The sequence below is a fragment of the Talpa occidentalis genome, unplaced genomic scaffold (assembly GCF_014898055.3).
Source record: "Talpa occidentalis isolate TD23 unplaced genomic scaffold, MPIMG_talOcc4v2.1 talOcc4.7, whole genome shotgun sequence".
Lineage (NCBI taxonomy): Eukaryota > Metazoa > Chordata > Mammalia > Eulipotyphla > Talpidae > Talpa > Talpa occidentalis.
Window position 1 is genome coordinate 116,705,807 of NW_023605083.1, and position 14,121 is coordinate 116,719,927.

The 14,121-nt window shown below is 40.2% G+C and overlaps 1 protein-coding gene across 1 annotated transcript in view; it reads left to right on the forward strand.

Moving 5' to 3' along the window:
• The first annotated feature begins 661 nt into the window (after window positions 1-661).
• The window catches only part of SKAP1 (src kinase associated phosphoprotein 1), a 256,514-nt gene continuing 243,054 nt past the window's right edge, over window positions 662-14,121 (forward strand). The window contains exon 1 of the mRNA XM_054689125.1: window positions 662-765. Within this exon, the coding sequence (XP_054545100.1) occupies window positions 720-765 (46 nt within the window). The 5' untranslated portion in view covers window positions 662-719. The remainder of the gene's footprint in view (window positions 766-14,121) is intronic.

A 14,121-nucleotide genomic window follows, 5' to 3' on the forward strand; every position in this document is an offset into this window, starting at 1 on the left:
GTGCCACCAGGGAGGCCCAGGTGCCATACACTTTGAATGAGTGGGAGAGGACACTTTCCTGGGTTCTCGTCTTCACTCTCCTGCCTCTGTCAGCACTTAGAGGAAAAGGGCTCTGTTCGCCACTCGACAGGGCATTGGGGCCTCCTGTTGCAGCCCTACCGCTGATTACCCAAATGTTGGCGCCTCTATATTATTTATTGGGACTTAGGGTCATTTCCTTTGAACATGGTGGTTTGCCTGAGAGAGCTAACATTTTCTGGGCATGGAGCCGCTCTACTTGGCGGAGACCCATCTCTTCCTCGGCTTCTGCCTCCTGGCGCCCCATTTCGGGCTCTCTCCGTGGTCCCTTGAGGCCAACAATCCCGCGCTCGCGAAGGCGGCCTCCCGCGGCCGCTGCTCCTCCGAGCCAGGCCAGGTGTCGGCTCTGGGTGGGGGCCCTGCGCGGGCGGCGTCCTCGCCCCCCAGCCTTCCAGCTCCCAAGCCGGGCGGCAGTGGCGCGCGCGCCCGCGCCCAGGTATCCCCCGCCCGCCCGCCCGGGGCGCGCCCCCCGCCCGGCCCGCGCGCCACTTCCTGAGCGCGCCCCGGGGCGCGGCCCCGCCCTGCGGCGCGGCCCCGCGGCGGCGGCGGTGAGTGAGGCACAGGTGCCTCCCGGCCAGCAGCCGCCTCGGGCCTTCACGGCCTTCTCCCGCCTCAGCCTCGGCCTCTCCAGCGCCCCGCAAATGCAGGCCGCCGCCCTCCCCGAGGAGATCTGTTGGCTCCTGGAAGGTAACGCCGGGCCCAGCCCCAGGCTCCCCCGACCCCTCCGGGCGTCCCTCCAGGGCCAAGCTGAAGGCGCGCGGGGAAGGGGACGCTGCAGGGGCGCGCAAGGCCAGGCTTTCTTTTTAGCTCCATCACTCACCACCTTCTGGAACCCTCCATCCTGCAGAACCAGGTGTTCATCCTCCCGCCTCAGAGTCTCTTTCACACCCAGCAGTTCCTCATTTTCTCTTTCCCCCAGGCATCTGCTGCCCTCCACTTAGCTACACGCTTCTAAACTGCTCCAGGCCACTTTCAAGGGTCCCTTTCTCCTCAGATTTCCTCCTGGGTCTGTAGGTTTCCCCTCCTTCGCCAGCCTTGACGTGGTCACCTCTCACAGAAGACCCTCACCTCCCTGCTTAGAGCCTCCTGCCGCTCTCCAGGGCGCAATGGGGGGCTCCTGGGCTCCTGTTGGCCAGGTGTGGCCATTGACCATGAGTGCCAGCACCCAAGGCCCAGTCTCCCTTACCAGCTTGCAGGCCTCCCAGTTTCTGGTCATCCACCCAGAAGGGCCCATGCTGTTACATTTCTTCCTTTTCTAGAAATGCCCCAGTGTGGTGTGTTCACCTACAGTGCCTAAGCCATCCTTCCAGGAGTTAAGGCCACTTACTAACACTTAGTAACACTCAGCACATGCTTCCAGTGCTGGAAAGAGACTTCTTGCTAACGGCCCTATCATCTCCTCCCTTCACTTTTTCTGGTGAAAGTAACTTGCTTTCCTGTAACTGACCTTCCTGGAAGGACAGAGCCTGGAATCTGTGATTGCATAAGGGTCTCAGGAGGAAATTGCTCGGAATTAAGCCTTTTGGCATCCAAGTGACATTTTTGACACATATTTAACAGATGGCCTGCTTTGGGCAGGTCATTATTTTTGGCAAGCAGGACTTTTTTCAGTTTCTCTCAATTTAATTGGTTTTATTTCTGCGTTATCTTGTTGTCTTGGTATAAATGCCTCCTAATCAAACAGTTAGCAGGGTCTCTTGGGCTCTGTTTGTAGCACTGTTTCCATTCTGGATTGCTCCTATGTTAAAGCTGTCAACTAGGTATTTCTTTTGAGGTGAAGTTTGCAAAATCTATTTTAGTTATGGCCTCAGTAAATCTAAACTTTCAGAGTAGAAAAGTATTTGCAGGGTAAAAGAGGGTGATCTGGGTGTCCCCAATGAAGCAACTTGTAGTTTCCCTCTGTTGGTTAAATATTCTGTAAGAGGGTGTGTCTGGTTTCCAGGAGAGAAGAAAGTGGCCCAAAGTTTAGTTCTGCCCTTGCATTTAAAGATACAAACTGATTCCTTCCTTGATATCTGTCATTTGATGAGAGGAAACGTAATTTACGAGCTTGTTAAACTATACTTCCGTTTTGTGAGTTGCTTTGGTAGGAAATCCCTTTTTCATTTTCAGAGGCTTGCCGTGAAATCCATTCCTTCAACATTTTTGACGTGCAGTTCTTTATTGTTCAAAACTGACATTTTGGTAAACAACTCATTTCTGCACCTGCCACCTTCCTTTAGCTTAGATTATTTTCTTGTTAGCTGACTGTTTTTAATTGAAGTCTTCAGATCTCCTTCTAAAGCAGAACCTTTGTTTGTTGACAAGTAGAGCAGGGTATGAATGGAGATTAATTGCATGTCACATACTTCTGTATCAAACTTGCTGTGTTTTAACAATCTCTGTTGGTGCTCTGGTGTTTAGAATATAGGGAGGACTCTGAGATTAAATTTTAAGGAGCTTTGTTGGTTAATACATTTCTTTAAAGCCTTTTTTTTTTTTAAAGTTTGCAGTTAGTGTCTGAATCTGAAGTAAAGTGGAATTCAATCATTAATTCTATTGAAAAATGTTTGAAGAATTTGTTTTTGAAAGGTTTGTGTAATCATAGCAACATATTGGTTATAGGTTTTGTTTTTTATAGAACAATCTCTGGTATAGTCCTGCCGAATTATTCATTGTGCTACAGATAATTTGTGGATATTAGAAACCCATAATGACTATCAATTTATTGTCTGTTGCTATTTACTTGTCTCCCCCCACACATGCTTTTTCAGGTTAACTGTTGACAATTAGAAAATATGAAGGTCCTGCTCTCTCTATTGTCACTCAGTGGAGGGAGTCACAGGGTGAGAGAGCTGCCACTTTAGTGCTGCCACATGGCCATGGGGTGGAGTTTCCACAGTGAATTACTACTTTCATAAACCAAGGCAAAAGCATTTGCACAGTGATTTAGCACTGGCCATCACAGCCATAACTTAAGCATTTATTTATTTATAACTACATGAGCATAAGTGACAGGGGTGTTTTTTTGACGTAATATGTGTGCTTTTCAAAAATAAAATTTGCAAGGCATTGTGAAAGGTTTATGCCAAAATTTTGCATAAGAAGGAAAGGAACAGAAATACTGAAGGTCTAAAATTAACTTTGTTTAAGGATAAAATTTTTAACATTTGAAAATGTTTCATGTGACCCAGAAACTCTACTTCTAGGAATCTGTTGCTGAAATTAAAGGATGTGAAGTACATGCACAATGATCCATTCTAAATGTCCATGAATTGGGAAAGGTGGGGTGATGGTGTGAATGAATTATCCATCTCAGGGAATATTTTACAGCCATTAAAAAGGATATGGTGGATCGTATAGATTGGCTTGGAAAGTCTGTGACATTTTTTTTAAAGATTTATTTATTTATACATTTAAGAACTGGGGTACAGGCCAGAGGTGTGGGGGATGAGAGGATTCACCAGAGACAGAGTAGGAACCAGAACAGGTGGATTGATTGAAATACACTGCTGAGGGGAACAGCGGGCAAGTCAGGAGAGTTCTACTGCGCCATGTGGGTTAGCTCCCTGGCCAGGGATCGAACTCGTGATGCAGAGGCTGCCAATAGCTTCATAGGTTGCATCTTAATCCCTTGCGCCACCAGGGAGGCTCCATGACATATTTTTAAGATGAAAGAGCAAAGTGCACAATAAAATATTGTTTGTTTGAAAACAACTACCACCCTCTTATGTTATATATGTTTGTGTAATTGTGTAAGCCTAGGAAGAAGTATATGTTCTATTTGAGATATGCACACACACACACACACACACACACACCAAACAGTTAACATTAATTTCCTTGGGAGGGGAATAAGAAAGTAGACAAGAAGGTTATTAACTTTATTTCATACATCATGCTTGAATTGTGACAGTGATGACCATATATTACAGATAGAATCCTGGAGAGGTCAGAGTGCTAATGGACCACGAACCAGGATAGTAATCATGCTTTTTTCTTTTTAGCTTTGGGTGTATATTGGAAGGTAGAAAGTTTTTTTCAAATGCTTTATTTGATCTTTGGCAGATGTTAAAGCAGTGAGAGGTTCTATTGTAACTCAGGAAACAGCTTCCTCAGATAGACTCTGTCAAGTTCTCTTATAGAAATAGTAACTAGTCTATATCAGCAAATAAGTACATTATAGATAAGTCAAATGAAAGGCGTCTACTGCCTTACTGAAAGAGAAGGAAATATTCAGGTCTGTTTTCAAGTAATCAGGCTTTGTAGAAGTTATCTTTTTGTTTTCATTTTATGATAACCATGCTGAAAACAAAAACAATGGCTGGCAGTTTGCATAATCTTTGTCTCACAGATATAAATGCAATCAGTTTCTTCCTTGTCTTTCTAGCCTTGCTTTTGAAGTCAGAAGCTTAAGAGGCAAGTATGAGGAGATAGAATAAGTACTCTTCGGTTCACAATGAATCCTGTGTGGCGGAAATGAACCAACTGATTTTACCCTAATGGTAGTATCCAACTACCTACTTGGAACCTAACTCCAAATTCCTGCTAGGAATATGGATTAAAGCCAAAATAACATCCACAGCCCCGATGCACTTATGAACAATTGTGCCCTCATGTTGATTGTGATATGCTTATGGTTATTTTTAAACTTCCTTAGAAAGAAGCAATCATTAATCATTTTCTTCCAGATTGTTTTCTAGATTTGTGTTGGTCTATTGAAAATAGAAAAAATCCTTTTCAATATAGTAAAATCCACAACTTTGTGGAACTTCCAAGACTTGCTCTGGATAGCTGGGGATATTCTCTTGAATCACTCTTTTTTTTTTTTTTAAAGACTTTTTTTTTTTAAGATTTATTTTTATTTATTTATACAAGCACTGGGTTCAGTCAGAAGCGCAGGAGGGTGAGAGAATTCACCAGAGCCAGAGCAGGGAGCAGAGGAGGCAGAAGGACCGAAGCACACTGCTGAGGGGAGCAGCGGGCGGCAGGAGAGGTCTGCGCGCCATGTGGGACCCTCCTCCGGTGGCCGGCCGGGGAGCAGTCGGGGATCAAACCGGCGCTGCAGAGGCTGCGGGCAGCTTCGCAACCCAGCACTCAACCGCTGCGCCACCGGGGAGGCCCTTGAATCGCTCTTTTTATTGTAAACATTTGTGATCAATTTTTTCCCCCTAAAGTGCATTAGGAACTTTTCTTCCTGAAGCAGCCAGTTCAAAGGCAATTCCTTTGAACACTTTTACCCAGAGTTGTTAAAGTCATTACTATTGTCATCCTTTATGGGCATATATTGAATTGCTTAGGAATATTTGCCATAATTGCCCTGGAATGTTTTATGACTGTCTTTGTCTGCTTTATATTTTTATTTCTATCACTTTTGTCTCCTGTTAGGCCAGGCTACCACTCTGCACTGCTCAGAGTGGTAACCCCAGTGCAGATTATCTGTAACCCCAGTGCAGATTATCTGGGACATCAGATAACCAAGTTTGGAATTAAGATATGTGTAAAAGAAGGTATAAAGGACTCTCTTGAGGAATACAATACCAAAACCTTTAGATGTGGACTTGGTGGCATGTATTTTTGGTTGCTCAGTTATTTTTCCATTTACCTTTTGATACTGGATATTTTCCGGATAGATAAGGTCATCGGTCAATTAAACTCTGAAAGTTGAGATCTGACCATACTATCTCTTGTTTATGTTAAATATTCCTGATTATAAAAGTAATGATGCTCATTGTAGCGAATTTTGAAAACATAATGATACACAGTTGTCCCAAGTTAATAGTTATTAAATTTCTATATATTTCTTTCAATTCTTATTATATGTCCATACTATAAAAGTTGGGACTTACTGTGAATACAGTTATGTATAATGATTTTTCCAGTTACAGTTTTTCATTTTGTTATATGGCTTCCAGAGCATTTTTTTTTTTTTTGATCATTAATGTTGGGATTTTTTAATTTTCTTTCCAGTGATTTCAAAGTTATATATCCTGGTAGTTTAACGTTTGGTTTAAAAAAATGAATCATGTCCTTCTGATTAGCAACTGTAAGAATGAAACAGTATCGGACCTCCCCTGGTGGCGCAGCGGTTGAGCGCTGGGTTGCAAGGCTGCCGGCAGCCTCTGCAGTGCCAGTTCCATCCCTGGCCACAGGCGAGGGTCCCACAAAAAAAAAAAAAAAAAAAAAAAGAATGAAACAGTATCTTTTGGTTCTTGTGAAATGTGAAATTGTTAATATAATCTGAGATTTTTAGACTCAGTATTATTATGTTTTTATTATATATATTACAAGAATTATTTTTTGTATTTGTATATTTTAAAACCATACTTATAACATTTTTTTCCTAATATAAAATAATATTTTGGTTCATTGCTTACTTTTTGTACCATGAACTTTTTCATTCTTGAGCTCCTATCTCTTCAATATTCACCGTGCTAATATAGTAGCCACAAGCCACACATACACAATTAACCGAAATTAAATGAAACACATTCAGTTCAAGTGCACACATTTCTTTTCAGCTGCTTTAAAGCCACAGTGGCTACTGTACTGGGCAGTGCTCACAGCCCTAGTAGATGATGATCAAGACTCTATAACACTGACATAATTTCTTGGAAAGGGTTCTTTAATAGTTTATTAACTGAGCCTCTGCAGGTCTGAGAATGTGTCTATCTAGTTTCATATAAACTTAGCTGTGGACATGTTTCGGGGGCCACACACTTCCCCTTCCTCCCAACTTCACCTTTAGAAGTTGTCCCAGTATCTTCTGGTCTTCAGTTTTGTGAAGGAGAAGTCTGATGTCAACCTGATGTATTTCTGTTATAACCCAACCCTCCTACCTCCTGCCTGGATGTTTATAGGATATTTTTCTTTGCTGTCAAGAACATCACTAGACAATGTCTAAGTCTTTGGCTTTTTAATAAATTTGCCTGCTTTGTAGTGAACGCTTTTGATCTGTAGTCTCAGATCTTTCTTTAATATCAAAAAGATATGTACTTTTTTATTATCATTGTTTCTGCTCCATCTGCTTTATTCTGTCATACTGGGATTTATATTATATATCATTTGGGCCCCTCATCTACTTTCTACTGCATCTCTGTTGTTATCTCATTTGTTACTGACTTCATTGTGGTTTTAAATTCAGCATTTATTTATTTAAAGAAAATTTCCATGTGTTTTTTCCTCCTTACTCATTGTTTCCTTTTTGTTACATTTATAAAACTCTTGCATATAGATAAAATGACTTTTTAGATGTTGAGAATGTGGTTAGACATTTTCTAAATGTTCCTGTTCTTTATTAATAAATATGATTCAGACAGAGGCATTTACTTTAGCTCTTCAAGATGACTTTTTCATTTTGGAAACTGGTTCAAATCCATACTTGGCTACTTTCTCACTGCCTGCTTCACTTTGACCCTTAGTTTCCATATCTATTAAAGTGGGGATAATAATAGTATCTATCCCATAGAATGTATATGAATTAAATAAAGGAACTACTGTGTGAAAAGAACTTAGAATAGTATCTGGAGTGTAATAAACACCATATCAATGTTTGTTTAATAAAATTTTAAAAAATGTTTTCTTTCAAGTACTATTGATTCTCTTTTTGTAGCAGCTTCTACACAGGAAAACTCTGAGACACAGCCTTTCACTTACGTTGATGGTTCATCCTTCCTTCTCTAAATTAGACATGGTTTGTAGGGTTTCTTTCAGGGTCTCCTCCATTTCCTTCCTTCTTAGACCAGAGTCCAGTGATCATTTTTTTTGAAAAACCTTATGGAGGAGAGAGAGGAAGTTAGTTTTACTGCTAACTTAGGAAAGATATGTATTCCTCTCCTTGGGTATAGAAAACTGTATGTGTAATATAATATTTTTTGAAATAATTCTCAGTTAAAAAATGAAAGATTTACTCAGGCCAGTATCCCTTTTTGTTTGCTAATATTTTTTAATTGGTAGAAATTTTTGAGCTTCCTTGTGAGTATAGCCTAGATGTTAGGTGGACTGCCCAGGCCTTTTGATCTCTAGGCAAGATCTACTTCCCACCGAAACCCAGACTCCTCAAGAGCTAGGTACTTCTCAAGGAGCAAGCATTCTCCATGTCACCTTTCCTTCCAGGCTTTCACATGTGCTCTCTGTCCTGGGTCATGTAGACCTAGACCCAACTGCAGAGAGTTTGTTACTCAGGGGACTTTTGGCAACACAGAGGCATTTTTTTTTTTTTTGGGTGTCACAGCTGGCAAGGATGCTGTTGGCATCCAGTGGGCAAAGGTCAGGGATACTGAGAAGCTCCCCACAATGCATAGAAAAGCTTCCTACAACAAAGAAATATCCGGCCCGTCATGTCACCGGCCTAGGGATAGCCTTGCCTGCAATTTTCACGTAAGCCTACCCACATGAAGCCTCTCTGTGAGTGTGGTAAACATCACTGGAGATTCAGGAGGTACAGGGGAGAGAAGAGGAGCTGACAGTGTAGTAATGAAAATGATTTCAATTAGGATGTTAAGCACGTCTATTGCTAAATGTTTCTTTTGCCACCCCAGTCACCAGAGAGTCCCCGATGGCCCTTTACTTGATGTAGTTCCCAGGCTGATGCTTTCTCATTGGCCGTTTCCCCTTTAGCCTACCTGGAACAAACAAAAAAATTTTTTTACTTGCCTAAATTGAAAAGGCAGTTTAGCTGTTTAGTTGTTTATATTCCTACCAACACCCACACACAGAAAAACAAGTTATTTTCCATACAATGACAGTCCTCTCCCTGAGAGAAAGGCCTAAGCTAGCTATTAAGATAACATTTTACCTCCTCATATATATGTAATACTTAAACAATTTTTAATCATCTTAAATGTAGGAAAAATAAGGTAAGTTTCAAGTTTTGCCATCATTTGAGAATCTTAGCATATTGACATAACTATCATAGATATAATTTTTTTCATGTTATAAACCATTACACCCTACAGAAAACCTATAATTTCTGCTACATTTATTCATATTTATTTCCCCTGTGTTTCCAAGTTCATTGCTTGCTTTTCTGGTTTGTCAGTGCTGCATTATACATTGGGTGATTATAACAGATGGCTTTTCAGGTTTAGAGTCTTTGAGTTCCACTGCTTAATTTTACTATCCAGTTTTTATATGGAAGATAGGACAGATGCAAGCTCAGGAACAGAGTGATCTTAGCATCCAGAGAGCAAGTTTTTCTGAAGGCTGATCGTTTTAATAAAATCATTTACGAATTACTCGAATTCTCATGTTGGGTCTCCTAATATTCTTGACATTGTAATAGCAGTATGTTATAGGGAAATAAAGTTTTTATTCATATAATAGGAGATTTACTAAAATGTATCCAGTGGCACATATTTATAGTAATATAAACCAGTGTTGTAGTTGAGTTGGAATTAATTACGGTACTACATATTACAAATGGAGTATAAGAAGTATGCTGGGCTACTTAGCTACAGAAAATATCTCTTAATGATGTTGTAGTAAGCCACCTTAAAAATAATAAAATCCCTTTAATATGATCTTTCCTTTCTGATAATTTTTCCAACTGTTCTTTCCTCCTCCTACTCTCCCCTTTAATCTTTTCTCCTTTCTTTTTTTCCTCAGCACTTTATTAAGGTGTGATCTGCATACATAAAATGCTCATCTTAAGTGTTACCACTGAATGACTTTACCATATGTATACACTTGTGTGACCATCACCAAATTAAGATATAAATGTTTCCATTACCCCAGAAAGTTTCCTTTCTGTCAGTTCTGACAGAACCTCCCCAGAGGTTGTCGCTATTCTGACTTCTATCATCATAGGTCAGTTCTGCAGTTCTGGAAGTTCATGGAGTTGGTATGCTCTCTTTTGTGTCTGTCCTCAACATGCTTTTTAGATGGATCCATGGTACTCTGTGTATCATTTTATCCTTTTTACTACGTAGTATTCCATTGTGTGAATATTTCAGTTTGCTTATCCATTCTTCTGCTGATGGGTGTTGAACTGCTCAGTTTTTATGAACACAGCTACTGTGAGCTTACTTGTATACTTGTTTTGATAACATAAGCAGTCATCTCTCTTGTATAAATATCTAGAACTGGAATTACTGGGCTATAGGATACATAAATACATGTATGTACATACACATGCACACACATATATACACACACTTCATACCTCTTTTTTCTTTGTTTTTTTTTTCCAATTATGTTTATTAAGGTAATGTTCTTTTACAACATTGTATTTGTTTTAGGGGTTATAGGTTCAAATCTCCACAAACATATGTTTACACACCATGTCAACCACCAGAGTCCCAATAATCCTCCACCATGCTCCACTGGACCCCATTTCTCCCCCATTCCACTCTACTCCCCCCCACCCCCACCTTTTCGGTTGCCTCCGTTTTTTCATTCAGATGTCAAGGGTTTGTTATTGGTTTGGCTTTCTTTGACACTTTTTTTTGTTTCTCTGTATTCCATATTTAAGTGAAACCAACTGTATTTGTCTTTCTCCTTCTGATTTATCTCACTTGGTATTATCCTCTCCAATTCTATGTTGTTGCAAATGACAAGAGTTCATTTTTTTAACAGCTGAGTAGTATTCCATTGTGTGTATACCCCGCATCTCCTTAATCTACTCATCTGTCTTAGGGCACTTAGGTTGTTTCCATAACTTGACTACTATAAATAGTGATACAATAAATGTCCCTTCAAATTAGTGTTTTTGCATTTTTCAAGTAGATACCTAGGAGTGAAATTGCTGGGTCATATGGTATATCTGTTTTTAATATTTGAGAAACCTTAGGATAGGCATATATTTAGTTTTATTAGCCACTCCAGTTTTCCAAAGTGATTGGACCTATTTTGCACTCCCACCAGCTGTGTATGAGAATTCCAGTTGCTCCATAGCCACGCCAACACTTGGTATTGCAATCTTTTTTTTTTCCCCAGATATCTGTTGGATGTTATGGTTCTTATATTTTATAATTACAAAAATTACTTATGAATGTATTTTTTGTAGACTATTTGTATGCCATAAAAGTAGGTAGATTATTTGATTTTTTTAAATCATAGCATACTTTCCCATGTCTGATATTTCAAACTCTATTTAACTATTCTCCTATTGATGGATTTTAGGTTGTTTCCATTCTTTACAGTGCTGTAGAGAACATATCTGTATGTGTATCTTTCTGAACATGTCAGTATTTCTGTAAGATAGATCCCTAGACTATCAGAAGAAGAGTGTGGAGGTATAATTCTTATATTTTGGTCTGACCACTAGTTTAGACTTTAAAGTACTCTGTGTTTTAGCTTCCAGTTTTTGTTTTCCCTGGGCAGTGAACATATAGGTATTGTTATTTTTTTCCCTACAGGAATAGGAGAATTAAAAATATAAACACCACACATTTTTTGGGTCATGGGGCAGAAACAATCAGCAGGTTGAAGCAAACCATAACCAGAACATGCTGACAATTTCTCTATTGTATGCTGACAACTCTCTACAAGTCAAAACAAAGCTGGTGGGAATGATTTTAACCTTGCCAACAAGTTTTACCTTTTAACAACAGGCAAAAAAAAAAAATATGCCTTAAGGATTACAATTAATTACCAGATCAAAAATTTAATGCAAGGTTTAGAACAAGTCTAAACAAACTGAAAGTCCTCCCCCACCACTATGATACTTTTAATTGGTATGAAAATAGACAAGATTTCCATGAAGGCTTCCATTATTAAGATAGGAAAATTTAAACACTCAAGTTTTAGAGGTTTGATTTAGTGAGATATTTGAGAGTGACTGCAGAAATCCTAAAGGTATAATAACTTCAGTGTACCTATGACAAGGAATCTGGAATTATTATTTTTGTTTCTACCAGAAGCTGTTAATGAGACTTTATAGATGCTGAATTAGCAGCCAGGCTGGTTTCTTTTGTAAAATGGGAATATGCCACTGAAAGGGATAGTTGTGACATTCAATCAAATGTATAGGATACCCAGATACCTATAATGAAATGTGGTTTTTTAATGTTTCCAGGTGTGGTTTGCCAGGCATGTTACTAGAAAGCCTGTCTTACTATTAGCAGTTCACTCATGGTTGTCCTGAGGATGAGGCAAACAGACCTTTATCCCCTGCCGCCAGCATCAATCCACAGGGCTCTGGGAGGGGCCCCTAGGAGTCCCTCTCTCCTTCTCTTCTCCTTAATCCCAACAAACCTTTTCTACACCATCTCCTCCCACCCCACACGTTCTTTCTCTATCCTGGCGGAGCGATGGCTTATCTTTAAAGTTTTAACTCCTCAAAATGTTCAGAATGAAGCATTTACAAGATAAACATTTTCTTTTTAGCTAACACCACCCCTCCTCCCTGCCTTAGGTATCACTGAAAATCAAAAAGATATTGAGGTGAAGTAGCATCCTGCTCCTAGAATTTCTTTTTTAAAATCAGTGAATAAGTTGTTTTCCAAGATTTACTTAAGTAATTTCTTACAGAAGCAATGTTCTTATGGGGGTGGAAGGGAGAAGGGGAGGAAACCGTGTTTTTAAAGCTGATTCCCAGGACAGCCCATTAAAAAAACCCTATTTTGTGACTGTTTTACCTGGAGGAGGAGACTGTAGACATCATATTTTGATGGAGGACAAACTTCCAACTTGGGAATCCAGAAACTCTTTCCATCCTGAAGTTTGAACCTCTCCCCTTTCCACTGGCTTCATTTTTGTTAGTAGGAGCTCCCTTTGTCCCCCTATTCCCTAACTTCAGTCTCTGATGGTGACATTTGTGACTAGGGAGTTACTCCAGTGGGATGGGCTGGGAAGGGAGTGAGGAGTTGGGGGGGAGCTACTGGTGGTTCTGAGGATTAGGTAGGAGATCATTTATTGGGCCAGAATGAGAGCAGGAAGGTACACACCCCACTCTCACCCCAGGAGGAGGTGAAAACCAGTGGAGAGCCCCAGAGGGAAGGATAATATAATTTTCTCATTCCCTTTGCCTCCTCTCCTCCTTCCTCACCACCTCCTCCATCTCCCTTTGAAATTGTGACTACCATCAGTCTGGGAGGTGCTATCATAAAAGGAGGGGGGTTATCAGATTTGGAGAGGAATGATTATGGAAGTCAGCAGAGGGTGGTTGAAGTAAAATGACAACAAAAGCAGCGGCAGTAAGAGAATGGATATCTGTGATTGTCCCCAGTCAGGACAACTGTTCACATTTCTTAAGGAATATTTGACAGTAGTAGGAGACTCCTTACTAAAGAGAAGGCCTGAGCTACTGCCCAGTGTTACGTTTTATTGAAATAATTTGGCAAGTCATACTAGCCCACGTCAACCCTTTTGCACATAGAAAAATCTCAAACGTTTTCTTCAATGTAATGCCAATATAGGCAGAAATTTATGCCTTCTTTTCAGAAATGTGAGTTATGCTTTAGTAGCGCAAATACTTTTGCAGAATATCCCCTTTAGGAACACTTTGTTTGGTTTTTGGTCGGTGGAATTGTTTTCAACAACATTTGACCATTTATCCTGCCTCCAAGTAGAGGGTTGATTGAAACAAACTTTAAGTTGTAGAAACATACATAAACAAAATCATGTACCACTACTAGCGAGTGCTGACTTAAGTATTTTTATTTTTCAGTGTATTAGAAGCATTACTTAGAAAGCAGGAGGGTACACACCCACTCTTTGTCTTTTAATAGTTTGAAAAATGTGACCCATAACAGGTGATTTACCTCCAAATAACTGAAGGAGTATCCTTATAGATGAACAAGGTTAGAGATTGGTAGAATGGCAGAAACTTTCAGTCTACAACCTAGTAGTCATGGAAGCGGCCTGCCTAGTCAGAGTCTCTGGAGCTGGTCTCTGATCCTGCGTCCCCTGTCCCATCTTCGTGAGTCCATAACCTGTTTCCTTGTCTCTGTTCTTTCCCTACTCTGACTTGCTGGACTAGCTGTCCACAAGCTGTCTGGGAGCTAAGGAAATCTGTTTTTAGAGCAGCTGTGAATTATAGTAGGAAGATGTATCTTTACTAGCCCGTGTTTACCTTTTAAACACACGATTTAAAACCATTATATATTAAGTTTAGTGCCAGCC